Source organism: Pelodiscus sinensis, chromosome 18 (assembly GCF_052426305.1).
Source record: "Pelodiscus sinensis isolate ZL-2025 chromosome 18, ASM5242630v1, whole genome shotgun sequence".
NCBI classification, from domain to species: domain Eukaryota; kingdom Metazoa; phylum Chordata; order Testudines; family Trionychidae; genus Pelodiscus; species Pelodiscus sinensis.
In genome coordinates, this window is record NC_143069.1 from 35,718,200 (window position 1) to 35,737,896 (window position 19,697).

General features: G+C 70.5%; 1 protein-coding gene across 6 annotated transcripts in view; it reads left to right on the forward strand.

Moving 5' to 3' along the window:
- The window catches only part of FLNA (filamin A), a 67,067-nt gene extending 52,014 nt beyond the window's left edge, over positions 1-15,053 (forward strand). For 4 of the 6 annotated variants that reach the window (XM_089770270.1, XM_089770271.1, XM_089770272.1 and 1 more), the window contains 10 exons: positions 1,709-1,861; positions 1,957-2,079; positions 5,634-5,900; positions 8,410-8,547; positions 8,717-8,832; positions 11,361-11,493; positions 11,882-12,058; positions 13,550-13,768; positions 14,392-14,595; positions 14,741-15,053. In XM_089770270.1, coding sequence (XP_089626396.1) covers positions 1,709-1,861; positions 1,957-2,079; positions 5,634-5,900; positions 8,410-8,547; positions 8,717-8,832; positions 11,361-11,493; positions 11,882-12,058; positions 13,550-13,768; positions 14,392-14,595; positions 14,741-14,928 — 1,718 coding nt within the window. In that variant the 3' untranslated portion in view covers positions 14,929-15,053. Of the gene's footprint in view, positions 1-1,708; positions 1,862-1,956; positions 2,080-2,161; positions 2,399-2,680; positions 2,803-5,633; positions 5,901-8,409; positions 8,548-8,716; positions 8,833-11,360; positions 11,494-11,881; positions 12,059-13,549; positions 13,769-14,391; positions 14,596-14,740 lie in introns of those variants that run through there. The other 2 variants (XM_089770275.1, XM_089770274.1) reach the window with 2 other exon arrangements.
- Positions 15,054-19,697: the final 4,644 nt, after the last annotated feature.

Consider the following 19,697-nt stretch of genomic DNA (forward strand, 5'->3'; position numbering starts at 1 on the left):
TCAGGGTGGGGCGGTTGGGGGGGGGAGGCTGGCTGGGGGCCCGGACGCCTGGGTTCAGGGTGGGGTGGTTGGGGGGGGGGGAGGCTGGCTGGGGGCCCGGACGCCTGGGTTCAGGGTGGGGCGGTTGGGGGGGGCCGGTTGGGGGGCCCGGACGCCTGGGTTCAGGGTGGGGTGGTTGGGGGCGGGGGGGGCGGTTTGGGGGCCCGGACGCCTGGGTTCAAGGTGGGGTGGCTGGGGGGGGGGGAGGCTGGCTGGGGGCCGGACGCCTGGGTTCAGGGTGGGGCGGTTGGGGGGGGGGGCCGGTTTTGGGGCCCGGACGCCTGGGTTCAGGGTGGGGTGGTTGGGGGCGGGAGGCTGGCTGGGGGCCCGGACGCCTGGGTTCAGGGTGGGGCAGTTGGGGGGGGGGCCGGTTTGGGGGCCCGGACGCCTGGGTTCAGGGTGGGGCGGTTGGGGGGGGCCGGTTTGGGGGCCCGGACGCCTGGGTTCAGGGTGGGGCAGTTGGGGGGGGGAGGCTGGCTGGGGGCCCGGACGCCTGGGTTCAGGGTGGGGTGGTTGGGGGGGGGGAGGCTGGCTGGGGGCCCGGACGCCTGGGTTCAGGGTGGGGCGGTTGGGGGGGGCAGGTTTGGGGGCCCGGACGCCTGGGTTCAGGGTGGGGTGGTTGGGGGGGGCCGGTTTGGGGGCCCGGACGCCTGGGTTCAGGGTGGGGCGGTTGGGGGGGGGCCGGTTTGGGGGCCCGGACGCCTGGGTTCAGGGTGGGGCGGTTGGGGGGGGGGGGCAGGTTTGGGGGCCCGGACGCCTGGGTTCAGGGTGGGGTGGTTGGGGGGGGGGGCCGGTTTGGGGGCCCGGACGCCTGGGTTCAGGGTGGGGCAGTTGGGGGGGGGGGGGCCGGTTTGGGGGCCCGGACGCCTGGGTTCAGGGTGGGGCGGTTGGGGGGGGGGGGCCGGTTTGGGGGCCCGGACGCCTGGGTTCAGGGTGGGGTGGTTGGGGGGGGGGGGGCCGGTTTGGGGGCCCGGACGCCTGGGTTCAGGGTGGGGTGGTTGGGGGGGGGAGGCTGGCTGGGGGCCCGGATGCCTGGGTTCAGGGTGGGGCAGTTGGGGGGGGGGGGGGGGCCGGTTTGGGGGCCCGGACGCCTGGGTTCAGGGTGGGGCGGTTGGGGGGGGCCGGTTTGGGGGCCCGGACGCCTGGGTTCAGGGTGGGGCGGTTGGGGGGGGCCGGTTTGGGGGCCCGGACGCCTGGGTTCAGGGTGGGGTGGTTGGGGGGGGGGCCGGTTTGGGGGCCCGGACGCCTGGGTTCAGGGTGGGGCGGTTGGGGGGGGGCCGGTTTGGGGGCCCGGACGCCTGGGTTCAGGGTGGGGCGGTTGGGGGGGGGCCGGTTTGGGGGCCCGGACGCCTGGGTTCAGGGTGGGGCGGTTGGGGGGGGGGAGGCTGGCTGGGGGCCCGGACGCCTGGGTTCAGGGTGGGGCGGTTGGGGGGGGCCGGTTTGGGGGCCCGGACGCCTGGGTTCAGGGTGGGGCGGTTGGGGGGGGGCCGGTTTGGGGGCCCGGACGCCTGGGTTCAGGGTGGGGCGGTTGGGGGGGGGCCGGTTTGGGGGCCCGGACGCCTGGGTTCAGGGTGGGGCGGTTGGGGGGGGGGCCGGTTTGGGGGCCCGGACGCCTGGGTTCAGGGTGGGGCGGGTGGCTTGCGTGGCTGTAGCGTCCCCTCTCCCCCAGGCTATGGCGGGCTCAGCTTGTCGATCGAGGGCCCCAGCAAAGTCGACATAAACACGGAGGAGCTGGAGGACGGGACCTGCCGCGTCACCTACTGCCCCACGGAGCCGGGCAACTACATCATCTGCGTCAAATTCGCCGACCAGCACGTGCCAGGTGGGGCAGAGCGGAGCCGGCGCGGCCTGGCCGGAGCTGGGCCTGTGGGGCTCGGTGCAGACCTGGCCCAGCCTGACCCTTGGCTCCCCCTGCAGGAAGCCCCTTCTCGGTGAAGGTGACGGGCGAGGGGCGGGTGAAGGAGAGCATCACCCGGCGCCGCCGCGCCCCACCCGTGGCCAACGTGGGCAGTGCCTGCGACCTCAGCCTCAAGATCCCAGGTGGGCCAGGGTGGGGGGCTGGAGGGCGTGGCTGGTACTGGGGGGCGGAGGGCTCTGGGACCCCAGCTGGAGTCATATCCCTGAGATCAGCCTGGCAGACGTGGGGGGCTGGGGCCACTGGGGGGTGTCTGACCCCCCCCCAGAGATCAACCAGGCAGACGTGGGGGGCTGGGGCACTGGGGGGTGTCTGACCCCCCAGAGATCAACCTGGCAGACGTGGGGGGCTGTGGGCACTGGGGGGTGTCTGACCCCCCAGAGATCAACCAGGCAGACGTGGGGGGCTGGGGCACTGGGGGGTGTCTGACCCCCCCAGAGATCAACCTGGCAGACGTGGGGGGCTGTGGGCACTGGGGGGTGTCTGACCCCCCCAGAGATCAACCTGGCAGACGTGGGGGGCTGTGGGCACTGGGGGGTGTCTGACCCCCCCAGAGATCAACCTGGCAGACGTGGGGGGCTGGGGCACTGGGGGGTGTCTGACCCCCCAGAGATCAACCAGGCAGACGTGGGGGGCTGGGGTTACTGGGGAGTGTCTGACCCCCCCAGAGATCAACCTGGCAGACGTGGGGGGCTGAGGTACTGGGGGGTGTCTGACCCCCCCCAGAGATCAGCCTGGCAGACGTGGGGGGCTGTGGGCACTGGGGGGTGTCTGACCCCCCCAGAGATCAACCTGGCAGACGTGGGGGGCTGTGGGCACTGGGGGGTGTCTGACCCCCCCAGAGATCAACCAGGCAGACGTGGGGGGCTGGGGTTACTGGGGAGTGTCTGACCCCCCCCCAGAGATCAACCAGGCAGACGTGGGGGGCTGGGGTTACTGGGGGGTGTCTGACCCCCCCAGAGATCAACCTGGCAGACGTGGGGGGCTGGGGTACTGGGGGGTGTCTGACCCCACCAGAGATCAACCTGGCAGACGTGGGGGGCTGGGGTCACTGGGGAGTGTCTGACCCCACCAGAGATCAACCAGGCAGACGTGGGGGAGCTGGGGACACTGGGGGGTGTCTGACCCCCTCTTTCCCCAGAGATCAGCCTGGCAGATGTGGGGGAGCTGGGGGCACTGGGGGGTGTCTGACCCCCTCTTTCCCCCAGAGATCAGCCTGGCAGACGTGGGGGAGCTGGGGGCACTGGGGGGTGTCTGATCCCCTCTTTCCCCCAGAGATCAGCCTGGCAGACGTGGGGGAGCTGGGGGCACTGGGGGGTGTCTGATCCCCTCTTTCCCCCAGAGATCAACCAGGTAGACGTGGGGGGCTGGGGTTACTGGGGGGTGTCTGACCCCCCCAGAGATCAACCAGGCAGATGTGGGGGGCTGGGGTACTGGGGGGTGTCTGACCCCCCCAGAGATCAACCTGGCAGACGTGGGGGGCTGGGGTCACTGGGGAGTGTCTGACCCCACCAGAGATCAGCCTGGCAGACGTGGGGGAGCTGGGGGCACTGGGGGGTGTCTGACCCCCTCTTTCCCCCAGAGATCAGCCTGGCAGACGTGGGGGAGCTGGGGGCACTGGGGGGTGTCTGACCCCCTCTTTCCCCCAGAGATCAGCCTGGCAGACGTGGGGGAGCTGGGGACACTGGGGGGTGTCTGACCCCCTCTTTCCCCAGAGATCAGCCTGGCAGACGTGGGGGAGCTGGGGACACTGGGGGGTGTCTGACCCTCTCTTTCCCCAGAGATCAGCCTGGCAGACGTGGGGGAGCTGGGGGCACTGGGGGGTGTCTGACCCCCTCTTTCCCCCAGAGATCAGCCTGGCAGACGTGGGGGAGCTGGGGGCACTGGGGGGTGTCTGACCCCCTCTTTCCCCAAGAGATCAGCCTGGCAGACGTGGGGGGCTGGGGTCACTGGGGAGTGTCTGACCCCACCAGAGATCAACCAGGCAGACGTGGGGGAGCTGGGGACACTGGGGGGTGTCTGACCCCCTCTTTCCCCAGAGATCAGCCTGGCAGACGTGGGGGAGCTGGGGACACTGGGGGGTGTCTGACCCTCTCTTTCCCCAGAGATCAGCCTGGCAGACGTGGGGGAGCTGGGGGCACTGGGGGGTGTCTGACCCCCTCTTTCCCCCAGAGATCAGCCTGGCAGACGTGGGGGAGCTGGGGGCACTGGGGGGTGTCTGACCCCCTCTTTCCCCCAGAGATCAGCCTGGCAGACGTGGGGGGCTGGGGCACTGGGGGGTGTCTGACCCCCCAGAGATCAACCAGGCAGACGTGGGGGGCTGGGGTTACTGGGGAGTGTCTGACCCCCCCAGAGATCAACCTGGCAGACGTGGGGGGCTGAGGTACTGGGGGGTGTCTGACCCCCTCTTTCCCCAGAGATCAGCCTGGCAGACGTGGGGGAGCTGGGGACACTGGGGGGTGTCTGACCCCCTCTTTCCCCCAGAGATCAGCCTGGCAGACGTGGGGGAGCTGGGGGCACTGGGGGGTGTCTGACCCCCTCTTTCCCCAGAGATCAGCCTGGCAGACGTGGGGGAGCTGGGGACACTGGGGGGTGTCTGACCCCCTCTTTCCCCCAGAGATCAGCCTGGCAGACGTGGGGGAGCTGGGGGCACTGGGGGGTGTCTGACCCCCTCTTTCCCCCAGAGATCAGCCTGGCAGACGTGGGGGAGCTGGGGGCACTGGGGGGTGTCTGATCCCCTCTTTCCCCAGAGATCAGCCTGGCAGACGTGGGGGAGCTGGGGGCACTGGGGGGTGTCTGATCCCCTCTTTCCCCCAGAGATCAGCCTGGCAGACGTGGGGGAGCTGGGGGCACTGGGAGGTGTCTGATCCCCTCTTTCCCCAGAGATCAGCCTGGCAGACGTGGGGGAGCTGGGGGCACTGGGGGGTGTCTGATCCCCTCTTTCCCCCAGAGATCAGCCTGGCAGACGTGGGGGAGCTGGGGGCACTGGGGGGTGTCTGACCCCCTCTTTCCCCAGAGATCAGCCTGGCAGACGTGGGGGAGCTGGGGGCACTGGGGGGTGTCTGATCCCCTCTTTCCCCAGAGATCAGCCTGGCAGACGTGGGGGAGCTGGGGGCACTGGGAGGTGTCTGACCCCCTCTTTCCCCAGAGATCAGCCTGGCAGACGTGGGGGAGCTGGGGGCACTGGGGGGTGTCTGACCCCCTTTTTCCCCAGAGATCAGCCTGGCAGACGTGGGGGAGCTGGGGGCACTGGGGGGTGTCTGATCCCCTCTTTCCCCCAGAGATCAGCCTGGCAGACGTGGGGGAGCTGGGGGCACTGGGGGGTGTCTGACCCCCTCTTTCCCCCAGAGATCAGCCTGGCAGACGTGGGGGAGCTGGGGGTACTGGGGGGTGTCTGATCCCCTCTTTCCCCAGAGATCAGCCTGGCAGACGTGGGGGAGCTGGGGGCACTGGGGGGTGTCTGACCCCCTCTTTCCCCAGAGATCAGCCTGGCAGACGTGGGGGAGCTGGGGGCACTGGGAGGTGTCTGATCCCCTCTTTCCCCCAGAGATCAGCCTGGCAGACGTGGGGGAGCTGGGGGCACTGGGAGGTGTCTGATCCCCTCTTTCCCCAGAGATCAGCCTGGCAGACGTGGGGGAGCTGGGGGCACTGGGAGGTGTCTGATCCCCTCTTTCCCCAGAGATCAGCCTGGCAGACGTGACGGCTCAGGTGACGGGCCCCTCTGGGCAGCGCCTGCCGGCGGAGGTGCTGGAGGCGGAGAACAGCACGTGCTGCGTCCGGTTCGTGCCCACCGAGACGGGCGTCCATTCGGTCAGCGTCAAGTACAAGGGGCAGCACGTGCCGGGCAGCCCCTTCCAGTTCACCGTGGGGCCTCTGGGCGAGGGCGGCGCCCACAAAGTGCGGGCGGGAGGTCCCGGCCTGGAGCGGGCGGAGGCTGGTGTGCCAGGTAGGAGTGTGAGGGCCGGGGGCAGCGGGGGGGCTTCTGGGGGCGCCGCCGTGAGGGTCCGCTCAGGGCGAGTTGCTTAGGGCCAGGGCTGCCCCCAGCCCCAGCGCTCGTCTGTGCCCCACTGGCCAGCAAGGAGGGACACAGGCAGCCCCCCAGTCCCCTCACCCGGCGGGGAGGCTCTGAAACCAAACAGGCCCCCATCCCAGTGGCCCAGCCCCTCCATTCACAGCTGGGCCCTGAGCCTGCAGGTTAGTCGTAGGGTGGGGGGGGCTAGAATGGCTGAAGCACAAGGAGCGTCCCCGGCTCCGGGGCTGGCCGGTGGCAGAGGGGGACGATCTGCTGGCTGCAGTCACGTCCCTGAGGACTGGGCGCTTGTGCGTCGGCTCAGAGATGAGGGGTTGGAGCTGCTCCTGCCAGGTGCTTCCTAGGTCTCGGGAGCTTGCCCGGAGCTACAGAAAACAGCTCATCAACCCGCACAAGCCCTGGCACGCGCCTGGAATCCAGCGAGCACCTCGCCTGCACCCAGAGCCATTGTTCTCCAGGCCGTGGCACGCTTGGCATTGAGCCACAAAAGCAGCATGGCCTCTGCCTCGGTTTCCCTTGTCGTACAGCACAGTGCATCTGGAACAGCCCTTCTCCTCCTGCCCAGTTCCCAGGCTGGTTCCAGGCAGCCGCCGCCATGTCCCAGTGTCGGGCGTGGACACCCGTGGTGTCCTCAGGCACCACTCTCCCCGTGGGCCGCGTTCCCGGTCGACCAGGCACGGCGTGCGTCTCCGCCCCCCCGTCGCCCCATGGCTCAGGGCCCTTGGAGTTCCGGCCGCTTCCCGTGGCAAACGCCAGCTGCTTCCTTCCTCCCTGCCCCCGTGGCTGGCTGGGTGTGTCCTCTGCAGCGTCCGCCAGCCCGTGTGGGTAGCGACCTGGGTGCACTGGCCTGTTGGATTCACAGCTCCCTGGCCCCTGGAACGAGAGGGTGGGGGCCCAGTTCTAGGGCTGGGCCTTTCCCGGCCCCTGCCCACCCGCCCGGGTTGGCCGCCTCGCTGGCTCCTTTGCCGAGCCCCGGAGGTCACTGCTGACTCCTCGCGACTGCTCTCCGCCGCCGCCCCCCGAAGTGACATTGGGGGGGTTCTTCATCACAGCGGCAGCGGCTGCTTCTGGGGGTCCTGCCGCCTGCACCGTGGAGATGGGCAAGTCAGGGCCAACTGCTGTGGCAGGGCTACCCACAGCCCAAGCCTGGGGGTCCCGTGAGAAGTTGTTCACGCAACCCCAACACTGCAGCCCCTCCTCACCCGGCTGGCAGGCTCTGAAACCCCCCCCCCCAACAGCCCAGCCCCTCCTCACCCGGCTGGCAGGCTCTGGAACCCCCCCCCCAACAGCCCAGCCCCTCCTCACCCGGCTGGCAGGCTCTGAAACCCCCCCCCCCCCAAACAGCCCAGCCCCTCCTCACCCGGCTGGCAGGCTCTGAAACCCCCCCCCCCAACAGCCCAGCCCCTCCTCACCCGGCTGGCAGGCTCTGAAACCCCCCCCCCAACAGCCCAGCCCCTCCTCACCCGGCTGGCAGGCTCTGAAACCCCCCCCCCAACAGCCCAGCCCCTCCTCACCCGGCTGGCAGGCTCTGAAACCCCCCCCCCCCAACAGCCCAGCCCCTCCTCACCCGGCTGGCAGGCTCTGAACCCCCCCCCCCACGGCCCCCCCCCCAAACAGCCCAGCCCCTCCTCACCCGGCTGGCAGGCTCTGGAACCCCCCCCCCCCCCCCCCCCCAACAGCCCAGCCCCTCCTCACCCGGCTGGCAGGCTCTGAAACCCCCCCCCCCCCCAGCCCCCCCCACCCCGGCTCCTCCCCCCCCCCCAACAGCCCAGCCCCTCCTCACCCGGCTGGCAGGCTCTGAAACCCCCCCCCCCCCCCCCAACAGCCCAGCCCCTCCTCACCCGGCTGGCAGGCTCTGAACCCCCCCCCCCCAAACAGCCCAGCCCCTCCTCACCCGGCTGGCAGGCTCTGAAACCCCCCCCCCCAAACAGCCCAGCCCCTCCTCACCCGGCTGGCAGGCTCTGAAACCCCCCCCCCAAACAGCCCAGCCCCCCCCCAACAGCCCAGCCCCTCCTCACCCGGCTGGCAGGCTCTGAAACCCCCCCCCCCCCCAACAGCCCAGCCCCTCCTCACCCGGCTGGCAGGCTCTGGAAACCCCCCCCCCCCCCAAACAGCCCAGCCCCTCCATTCACAGCTGGGCTGTGGGCCGCAGGGAGCTAAGGAATCGGGCCCGGCTCCTGGCAGAGGCGAGCGTCAGTCTCGTGGGGGCCTGCCGGCTTTGGGCGAGGCCCTGGGCGGGCCAGGGAAGGGACGCTGGGTGGGGGGGGCACGGGGGCTGCTGCTCAGAGGAGCCCAGCTCGGGCTTTTCATGCTGGCAGTGCCCAGCCGCACGTACCACTTAGTCCATGTGGGTGGGCGTGGCCAAGGGGCCACGGGGGGGGGGGGCTGTGCAGCAGCTTCGGTCACGGTACCCTCCCCTCCCCAGCCGAGTTCAGCATCTGGACACGGGAGGCGGGCGCCGGAGGCCTCTCCATCGCGGTCGAGGGGCCCAGCAAGGCTGAGATCGCCTTTGAGGACAGGAAGGACGGCTCCTGCGGCGTGGCCTACGTGGTCCAGGAGCCCGGTACGGGCCAGGGGCTGGTTGGGGCGGTGAGAGGGATGGTCAGGGGGCCACGGGCTGGGACAGGGAGGCCAGCGGGAGGGGGCTAAGGGCTGGTACAGTGGGTGGGGGGCAGAGGGGGGCAAGGGCTGGGCGGTCAGCGGAGGGCGGGGCTAACCCCCCTCTCCCTCAGGCGACTACGAGGTGTCGGTGAAGTTCAACGAGGAGCACGTCCCTGAGAGCCCCTTCGTGGTGCCGGCCACGGCCCCCTGCCACGACGCCCGGCGCCTCACTGTTACCAGCCTTCAGGTGAGGCTCCAGAGAAGCCGCTGGGCCCCCATCGCCTGGCTGCCGGCACGGGCTCTGCTGTGGGGGGCCCCGGCCCCTGGCATGGCCACAGCCCTGCGCCCACAGCAGCACCTGGGACGGGGGGAAGGGCACAGACGCCCCCACCCCTCACGGCAGCTGCCCTCTGGCACGTCTCCCCCGCCCTGGGGCTGGGGCAGATGGGGCCACCGGGCTCAGGGGTCTTGTGTCCCGTGCCGGCCCAGGACGGGGCGCCCCAGCTGCCCCCAGCGCCGCGGCTTCTCTGGTGTCTCTCTTAAAGGCTCTTAACAGACCCTACGACAACACCGGGCTTGGCTGCTTAGAGAGAGAGCGTGAGCTTCCTCCTCCCCCGTCCCCCCCTCTGCCCCTCTCGGTGCGCCGGCTGTCCCCCCGCCCCCCCCTCTGCCCCTCTCGGTGCGCCTGCTGTCCCCCTGTCCCCCCCTCTGCCCCTCTCGGTGCGCCGGCTGTCCCCCCGCCCCCCTCTGCCCCTCTCGGTGCGCCTGCTGTCCCCCTGTCCCCCCCTCTGCCCCTCTTGGTGCGCCTGCTGCCCCGCCCCCCCCCCCCTCTGCCCCTCTCGGTGCGCCTGCTGTCCCCCCGTCCCCCCCTCTGCCCCTCTCGGTGCGCCTGCTGCCCCGCCCCCCCCCTGCCCCTCTCGGTGCGCCTGCTGTCCCCCCGCCCCCCCCCTGCCCCTCTCGGTGCGCCTGCTGTCCCCCCGCCCCCCCCCCCTGCCCCTCTCGGTGCGCCTGCTGTCCCCCGCCCCCCTCTGCCCCTCTCGGTCCGCCTGCTGTCCCCCCGTCCCCCCCTCTGCCCCTCTCGGTGCGCCTGCTGCCCCCTGTCCTCCCCCTCTGCCCCTCTCGGTGCGCCGGCTGCCCCGCCCCCCCCTCTGCCCCTCTCGGTGCGCCGGCTGTCCCCCCGCCCCCCCCTCTGCCCCTCTCGGTGCGCCTGCTGTCCCCCCGCCCCCCCCTCTGCCCCTCTCGGTGCGCCGGCTGTCCCCCCGTCCCCCCCTCTGCCCCTCTCGGTGCGCCGGCTGTCCCCCCGCCCCCCCCTCTGCCCCTCTCGGTGCGCCTGCTGTCCCCCCGCCCCCCCCTCTGCCCCTCTCGGTGCGCCGGCTGTCCCCCCGTCCCCCCCTCTGCCCCTCTCGGTGCGCCGGCTGTCCCCCCGTCCCCCCCGCTGCCCCTCTCGGTGCGCCTGCTGTCCCCCCGCCCCCCCCGCTGCCCCTCTCGGTGCGCCGGCTGTCCCCCTGTCCCCCCCTCTGCCCCTCTCGGTGCGCCGGCTGTCCCCCTGTCCCCCCCTCTGCCCCTCTCGGTGCGCCGGCTGTCCCCCCGTCCCCCCCTCTGCCCCTCTCGGTGCGCCTGCTGTCCCCGTCCCCCCCTCTGCCCCTCTCGGTGCGCCTGCTGTCCCCGTCCCCCCCTCTGCCCCTCTCGGTGCGCCTGCTGTCCCCCTGTCCCCCCCTGCCCCTCTCGGTGCGCCGGCTGTCCCCCCGTCCCCCCCTCTGCCCCTCTCGGTGCGCCGGCTGTCCCCCCGTCCCCCCCTCTGCCCCTCTCGGTGCGCCGGCTGTCCCCCCGTCCCCCCCTCTGCCCCTCTCGGTGCGCCGGCTGTCCCCCTGTCCCCCCCTGCCCCTCTCGGTGCGCCTGCTGTCCCCCCGCCCCCCCCTCTGCCCCTCTCGGTGCGCCTGCTGTCCCCCGCCCCCCTCTGCCCCTCTCGGTGCGCCGGCTGTCCCGTCCCCCCCTCTGCCCCTCTCGGTGCGCCGGCTGTCCCCCTGTCCCCCCCTCTGCCCCTCTCGGTGCGCCTGCTGTCCCCCCCTCTGCCCCTCTCGGTGCGCCTGCTGTCCCCCCGTCCCCCCCTCTGCCCCTCTCGGTGCGCCTGCTGTCCCCCTGTCCCCCCCTCTGCCCCTCTCGGTGCGCCGGCTGTCCCCCCGCCCCCCCCCTCTGCCCCTCTCGGTGCGCCGGCTGTCCCCCTGTCCCCCCCTCTGCCCCTCTCGGTGCGCCGGCTGTCCCCCTGTCCCCCCCCTCTGCCCCTCTCGGTGCGCCTGCTGTCCCCCCGCCCCCCCCTCTGCCCCTCTCGGTGCGCCGGCTGTCCCCCTGTCCCCCCCTGCCCCTCTCGGTGCGCCTGCTGTCCCCCTGTCCCCCCCTCTGCCCCTCTCGGTGCGCCTGCTGCCCCCTGTCCCCCCCCCTCTGCCCCTCTCGGTGCGCCTGCTGTCCCCCTGTGCCCCCCTCTGCCCCTCTCGGTGCGCCTGCTGTCCCCCTGTCCCCCCCTCTGCCCCTCTCGGTGCGCCTGCTGCCCCCTGTCCCCCCCTCTGCCCCTCTCTGTCCGCCTGCTGCCCCCTGTCCCCCCCTCTGCCCCTCTCGGTGCACCTGCTGTCCCCCTGTCCCTCCCTCTGCCCCTCCCAGTCTGCCCGCTGCCCCCCCCCCGTCCCCCACTCTCCCTCTGAGCAGCCAGGCCTGGGCAGGTAAGTGCCCCGGGGCTGGGGGGCCTGGCCCCGCCCCCGCTAACGCTCTGTGTGCTTCCAGGAGTCAGGCCTCAAGGCCAACCAGCCAGCTTCCTTTGCAGTCAGCCTGAACGGTGCCACGGGGGCGCTGGACGCCAAGGTGCACAGCCCCTCGGGGGCGCTGGAGGAGTGTCACCTCGCCGAGATCGACCAAGGTGAGGGTGCCCGGGGGGCCGGCAGGGGGCAGAGCCCAGCCCCTGCCCCGGTCCCCTGCTCCCCAGTCCCGTCCCAGGTCCCAGGGAGAACCCGGGCTCCCTGCCTTCACCCGGCTCTAACCACCAGCCCCCGCTGCCCTCCCTGAGCCAGGGAGAACCGGGGCGTCCGGGCTCCCAGCCTCCCCCTGCCCTGCTCAAAGAGGCTGCCACTGGCTCCGAGGAGGCTGGGGCAGGCCCCGCTCGCCCTGCCCTATATCCGCCACCGGCGGGGAGCACGGGGGGGCATGCGCCATGTCAAAGGGGGGGCCCTGTGAGACTGTGCTGCCCTGGGCCCCGCAAAACCCTCCTCTGCCCCTGCTCCCCACCCTCTAATGCTGCTGCCCCACAGATAAATACGCTGTGCGCTTCATCCCGCGGGAGAACGGCATCTACTCCATCGACGTCAAGTTCAACGGCTCCCACATCCCAGGCAGCCCCTTCAAGATCCGCGTGGGGGAGCCAGGCCAGGCCGGCGACCCAGGCCTGGTGTCTGCCTACGGCACCGGACTGGAGGGGGGCACCACGGGTAGGGTGCAGGGGCTGTGGGGTGGGGGGGACTGCAGGGCAGTGGGGAGGTGCTGGGGGGCCGGTGGGGCAGGTGTTGGGGCACCACGGGTAGGGTGCAGGGGCTGTGGGGTGGGGGGACTGCAGGGCAGTGGGGAGGTGCTGGGGGGCCGGTGGGGCAGGTGTTGGGGCACCACGGGTAGGGTGCAGGGGCTGTGGGGTGCGGGGGACTGCAGGGCAGTGGGGAGGTGCTGGGGGGCCGGTGGGGCAGGTGTTGGGGCACCACGGGTAGGGTGCAGGGGCTGTGGGGTGGGGGGGACTGCAGGGCAGTGGGGAGGTGCTGGGGGGCCGGTGGGGCAGGTGTTGGGGCACCACGGGTAGGGTGCAGGGGCTGTGGGGTGGGGGGGACTGCAGGGCTGTGGGGAGGTGCTGGGGGGCCGGTGGGGCAGGTGTTGGGGCATCACGGGTAGGGTGCAGGGGCTGTGGGGTGGGGGGGACTGCAGGGCAGTGGGGAGGTGCTGGGGGGCCGGTGGGGCAGGTGTTGGGGCACCACGGGTAGGGTGCAGGGGCTGTGGGGTGGGGGGGACTGCAGGGCAGTGGGGAGGTGCTGGGGGGCCGGTGGGGCAGGTGTTGGGGCACCACGGGTAGGGTGCAGGGGCTGTGGGGTGGGGGGGACTGCAGGGCAGTGGGGAGGTGCTGGGGGGCCAGTGGGGAGGTGCTGGGGCACCACGGGTAGGGTGCAGGGGCTGTGGGGTGGGGGGGACTGCAGGGCTGTGGGGAGGTGCTGGGGGGCCGGTGGGGCAGGTGTTGGGGCACCACGGGTAGGGTGCAGGGGCTGTGGGGTGGGGGGGACTGCAGGGCAGTGGGGAGGTGCTGGGGGGCCGGTGGGGCAGGTGTTGGGGCACCACGGGTAGGGTGCAGGGGCTGTGGGGTGGGGGGGACTGCAGGGCTGTGGGGAGGTGCTGGGGGGCCAGTGGGGAGGTGCTGGGGCACCACGGGTAGGGTGTAGGGGCTGTGGGGTGGGGGGACTGCAGGGGAGTGGGGAGGTGCTGGGGGGCCAGTGGGGAGGTGCTGGGGCACCACGGGTAGGGTGCAGGGGCTGTGGGGTGGGGGGGACTGCAGGGCAGTGGGGAGGTGCTGGGGCACCACGGGTAGGGTGTAGGGGCTGTGGGGTGGGGGGGACTGCAGGGCTGTGGGGAGGTGCTGGGGGGCCAGTGGGGAGGTGCTGGGGCACCACGGGTAGGGTGTAGGGGCTGTGGGGTGGGGGGGACTGCAGGGGAGTGGGGAGGTGCTGGGGCACCACGGGTAGGGTTTAGGGGCTGTGGGGTGGGGGGACTGCAGGGCAGTGGGGAGGTGCTGGGGGGCCAGTGGGGAGGTGCTGGGGCACCACGGGTAGGGTTTAGGGGCTGTGGGGTGGGGGGGACTGCAGGGCAGTGGGGAGGTGCTGGGGGGCCGGTGGGGCAGGTGTTGGGGCACGAGTACCTTTGACACGCCCCCACCCCTGGCCCGGCAGGCAGCCCGGCGGAGTTCGTGGTGAACACCAGCAGCGCGGGCCCCGGGGCACTGGCTGTGACCATCGATGGCCCCTCCAAGGTGCAGATGGACTGTCACGAGAGCCCCGAGGGCTACAAGGTCACCTACACGCCCATGGCGCCCGGCAGCTACCTCATCTCCATCAAGTATGGTGGCCCCCACCACATCGCCGGCAGCCCCTTCAAGGCCAAGGTCACAGGTGGGGTGCGGCTGGACAGGGTGCGCGCACGCCCCGCGGGGACCGGCACCCTCGCACGCGCTCGCACGCCCCGCGGGGACCGGCACCCTCGCACGCGCCCGCACCCTCGCACGCCCCGCGGGGACCGGCACCCTCGCACGCCCCGCGGGGACTGGCACCCTCGCCCGCGCCCGCGCCCTCGCACGCCCCGCGGGGACCGGCACCCTCGCCCGCGCCCTCGCATGCCCCGCGGGGACCGGCACCCTCGCCCGCGCCCTCGCACGCCCCGCGGGGACCGGCACCCTCGCACGCGCTCGCACGCCCCGCGGGGACCGGCACCCTCGCACGCGCCCGCACCCTCGCACGCCCCGCGGGGACCGGCACCCTCGCACGCCCCGCGGGGACTGGCACCCTCGCCCGCGCCCTCGCACGCCCCGCGGGGACCGGCACCCTCGCCTGCGTCCTCGCACGCCCCACAGGGACTGGCACGTGGGCACATGCACCCTCGCACGCTCCGCAGGGATGCGGACTCGCGCACAGACATGTGCGCGCACCTTGGGGCAGGAACACACGCACACCCCCCTGGGGTCGGGATCACAACCCCAGCGGGGGTCACGCCCTCTCACCTGCCCTCTCGCCCACAGGCTCCCGCCTGGTGAGCAGCCACAGCCTGCACGAGACGTCGTCCGTGTGTGTGGAGACGGCCGGGCGGGCAGAGGGGGCCATGCTCCAGGGGGCGCCTCCCCCGGGGGCCTCCGACGCCAGCAAGGTGGTGGCCAAGGGGCTTGGCCTCAGCAAGGGCTTCGTGGGCCAGAAGAACTCCTTTACGGTGGACTGCAGCAAAGCAGGTGGGGGCTGTGGGCTGGGGCCGGGCCTGGGCCTCCCCAGAGCTAGGCTGCCTGGTTCACCTGGGCCCGGGGCGGGGGGAAGCTCGCAGGGAAGAGGGGGGCTCGGGCTGTGCCTGTCCAGTTCCTGACCTCCCCATCCCCCCAGGGAACAACATGCTGCTGGTGGGGGTGCACGGCCCCCGCACGCCGTGCGAGGAGATCGTGGTGAAACACCTGGGGAACCGGCTCTACAGCGTCTCCTACCTGCTGAAGGAGAAAGGCGACTACGTGCTGGTGGTGAAGTGGGGCGACCAGCACATCCCCGGCAGCCCCTTCCACGTGTCTGTGCCGTAGCCCTGGCCCCCGGCTGCCCCTCGGGCCCGCCTGCCCGCGCTGCTTCGCCCTCGCAACCAGCCCGCCTCCTGGTGCACGCCAGCCACCGCTCCCCGCTGGGGCTGGGAATAAACGGTTCCGCTTCAGTCGCTGCCTGTCCGTCTGTTGGGGCGGGAGGGGAGCCGGCGCTGGGGCCCTCGCCCGGGGGAGAGCCCAGCGCCACCCGGCTCAGCCTGCGTTCGGACAGGCCTCGAGGGGCAGAACAAAGTGTGTTCCGCACTAGGTGACTGCTCATTGGAGAGTCGACTAGAAGCTTCTCCCTCCCCCTTGCTGCCTCCACCGGAGGGGGGCAGGAGCTGGCTTAAAAGCCGCTTCCCCCAGCACCGTCCCACGGAGCGCGAGGCGGCAGGAGCGTAGCACGGAGCCAGGCGCGCTGAGTCAGCTGCTTCCCGCCTTGTGCCTGGTTCCAGCTGCCGTGCCTCTGAAATGTAGCAAGAGCCAGTGGGCCGGGCCCAGCAGTCCCTCTCTCGGCCCGTCCGGTAGCCGATGGAAATTCCTTCGACTAACTGCAATTCACATCCCAGTTCTGCACGGGGAGGGAGGCAGAGCGAACACGGGGCAGGACTGTGGCTGCAGAGCACATGGGGGGAGGGGCTGCTGGGGAGATGGAGCCTGCAATGCAAGTGCCCCCCGACTCATCCAGTGGCAAGGAGTTCCACAGGCCCACGCTCCGTGGTCTCCCAGCAGGCTGCTCCCGGCCTGCGCTCTGGTGCCAGCTGCAGCCAGCAGCACATTGCGCCAGGGTTCAGAAATAGCTGGGTCCCTGCCCAGCCCCACCCTTCCCCTGCCTGGGGTGGCTGCCACCTCCACGGGGAGGAAACCACAACCCCCAGCTTGCAGCAGCGCCTGGCTGGCTGGGGCAGGCCTCCTCGCAGCCAACCCTGACCCCAGGCGGCTGGGGGGAGACCTGTCCTCTGGCCCCCCCCGGGCAGGGCGCCTGGCACGCCAGGCTGGCTAGGCTGCTTCCGCCCCCACCCCCGCTCCAGCCATGTGCGAGGCTGGGCATGTCCCAGGGCCCTGGTATTCCTGCCCCCCCGCCCCGCCCCGCCGAACTGCTGCCTTAGCCCCGTGCTGTGGCTTGTCCAGCAGCGCCCCCTGCTGGTGCAAAGGGGTCACACTAGGGGCAGACACTAAACAACCAGCCCCCACTGGCTAATGGCCGGGCTGTCCAGTTCCCCTTTGGTGGCTGCTGTCAGGCCTCCATCTCCTCTCTGGTTTGTCTCACGCTGGGAGCGCCGGTCTCTGGGCTTCTGCCAATGCTGCTCATTGAATTCGGCCTCGGGCACCATGGATGTTCTCCAAGGCGCTCCAGTCCTTTGGAGCATCTGGGCCTCCCTCGCCCCAAGCAATTCTGCAGAGACTCCAACCAGAGGGTTCACCCGCTGCCACTGGCAGGCGCTGCAGCGAGACCTTGTCTGCGCACGAGCCAGGGAGAGCCAGGAGCACGGGGCTGACGCGCGACTCAAGCCAGGACTTGGAGACGGTTCTAAAACGCTACGTTCTGGCTACAAAGTAGGACACCTGCCACCCCCGCCTTGCATCTGGGCCACCACGTTCCATCTGGGCCATCAGTCCCATGCAGTCCTGCCCCGCCCCACTCGCTGCCCCCCGTGGTCCGCTCCTGCTGCCTGGCCCTCCAACTCCTTTAGCCGCAGCTCGATCTCCAGCCATCGCAGCTCTGCCGAGGTGGGCCCTGGCCAAGTGCGGCCTGGTGGGCACCATGTCCGACTGGTGGCTTCTTGACGTCTCTCCTTCCGCAGCCACTGAACTGCTCCCTGGGGGTGTCCGGCTGCGCCCAGCTGGGACAGGGTCCAGGCCCCGGCATGATCATTCTCTTCCAGCCGGGCGATCGAGTTCCCCACGGGCAGGCCCCTCTCCTTGCACAGCTCCACAACGGCCATCGCCCCGCTGTCCCCAGCTGCAGACGCACCGGCCCCTGCTCGCAGGAACCCACTAATCCCAGGCAGACCCTTCAGTGAGCCAGGTTAGCACACAGGCCCTCCGCGTCCTGGAATGGCCTCCGCCACCTGGCTCTTGCAAGCCCCCTTCCTTCCTCTCCCCCCAGACACTGCGTCCACACCCCTGCTGCCGCCGGGCCCTGCACCCCCCAAGCCGGGCGTGGGGCGGACAGCACAGAACAGACTTGGCAGCAGAGGAACCAGAAGCAGCCAGTGCAGCCCCAAGGGGAAGAGGGAGGCCCAAGCCAGGGCCCGGCCCTCCCTGTCTACACCCCAAGGCAGGGAGACTCGCCCAGCAGCCAGCCCCACCTCCTCCTTTTGTCCTCTTCCTCTGCAAAAGGTGCCGCCTGGTACTGACACCCCCCCCCCCCCCCCGAGCCTGGCCGCAGTGCAGAGCTGAGCTGGGAGTCGCCCCTGGAAGCCCCGGCCCCACCCTGGAGACTAACACAGGCAGGGGCAGCCGGAGCTGTCCGCTCGTCGCAGGAAGGGAATGTGCCCGCCAAAGCTCCTGATACTTGTGCAGTGCCCAGGGAAATGCACGTGCACGGGACAGCAGGAATCCCATGCAACCCGCCAGAGCCAACACGTCATTGCACTGGCTCCCCCAGCCCTGCCAATGCCCCTCTCTCCCACCCCTCCAGCCGCTGGCCCCCAGCCCTGCTAATGCCCCTCACCCCCCAGCCCTGCCGGTGCCCTCTCTAGCGCCTCCCAGCACCAGCCACCCCTACCCTGCCGCTCCAGCTCTGCCAGTGCAGCCCGGGGGCAATGGCGCTTGTGCATGTGGCTGTGCCGCCCGTGGCTCACCATGTCCGACACATCCATGTGTGATGGCGCGTTGGGGTCCCCCGCCTCCTGCACCCCCGAAAGGGCACGAACAGACTCCATCAGCCGGTAGAACAGAGGGAGTTTATTACCTCTCCAGAATACAGCACAGATGTCACCAGGTTACAGGGCAGGCCTAGGAGGCCTCAGCCCCCCTTGATATGGGGGAGGGGTCTCGGCTTCTAAACCCCCCAGCCTGTTGCTGAGCCTGCTTCCTCCATGCTCCCAGACAGAAAACTAACTCACTCTCCTCCAGCCCTGCCCCCAGCCCAGGCAGCATCCCCCTTCCTTTGTCCCTCTCCATGGGGGGTAGCTGGTCAGACAGGTTTGGAGCCCCCTTTGCATAATGACTCCTGTCACAGACAGCAGAGGTTGCCACAGCCCTAGCAAGGTACCCCCACTACGTCACACCATGCAGCCCGTGGACAATGGCATTTGTGCACGTGGCTGTACCACCCATGGCTCACCATGTCCGACACACATAGCCGTGTTGCCCGTGGGCAATAGCGCTGGTGCACGTGGCTGTACCACCCATGGCTCACCATGTCCGACACACATATCCGTGCAGCCCGTGGGCAATAGCGCTGGTGCACGTGGCTGTACCACCCATGGCTCACCATGTCCGACACACATAGCCGTGTTGCCCGTGGGCAATGGCGCTTGTGCACGTGGCTGTACCACCCATGGCTCACCATGTCCGACACACATAGCCGTGTTGCCCGTGGGCAATAGCGCTGGTGCACGTGGCTGTACCACCCATGGCTCACCATGTCCGACACACATATCCGTGCAGCCCGTGGGCAATAGCGCTGGTGCACGTGGCTGTACCACCCATGGCTCACCATGTCCGACACACGTATCCGTGCAGCCCGTGGGCAATGGCGCTGGTGCACGTGGCCATGTTGCCCATGGCTCACCATGTCCGACACACGTAGCCGTGCAGCCCGTGGGCAATGGCGCTTGTGCACGTGGCCATGTTGCCCATGGCTCACCATGTCCGACACACGTATCCGTGCAGCCCGTGGGCAATGGCGCTTGTTCATGTGGCTGTGCCGCCCGTGGACAGGTGGGTGTGGCCCCGCAAACAAGGCAGGCTAACGACATGCAGATGAGTTGCCACACCAGGGTGGGTATGGAGGGGTGGAACTGGTGCAATACCTGTTCAATATGCAAATTAACCACAGCAGCAGAACATGAGCAGGGTCAGACTGGGTCAGGCCAAGGGTCCATCTAGCCCAGTGTCGTGTCTGTGGCCCGGCCCATTCCAGGTGCCCGAGAGACAGAACAGGGAATCAGCAGAGATCCCGTCCCCATCTGCCATCCCCATTCTTTGACAGAGGCTGGGGACACCATCCCAGCCCATCCTGGCTAAGAGTCATCAATGGACCTGTCCTCCATGGATTTATTGAGCTCTTTTTTGAACCCTGTTACAGCCCTGATCTTCACATCCTCTGGCAAGGAGTTCCACAAATGACAGCACTGTATAAAGGAATGCTGCCTTTGGTTTGTTTTAAACCTGCTGCCCAGGGGCAGACTGGCAATCAAAATAGGCCTGGGAAATGGGTTGAGAACGGCCCTCCCCATGACGTCACCCCTGCATGCCCCTCCCCTTTTCCCTGCATCCAGGAGCTGGCTTTTTTGCCGCCCCAAGCAAAAAATATTCTGTCCGCCCTCCCCCCATTTTTTATCCAGGTAGGGTGCACGTGCAAATGCAGCTTGTGCAGCTACTTGGGGGGTGGGGCATGCGCTCCGGGGGGGAGCCCAAACCCTGGAGCATTTTCATCTCCTAGGAGAGCACCAGGGATTCCCCATGTGAGGACACTGGGAGAGCAGGTTCATCCACAGCTAAAGACGTCCAAAGCAGGCAGCTGTTCACATCACCTAGTGCCGGAGTCCCGGTCCCACTCCTCATCTGCAAAGGGATTTTATTATTAGCAGCCTTATAATCAC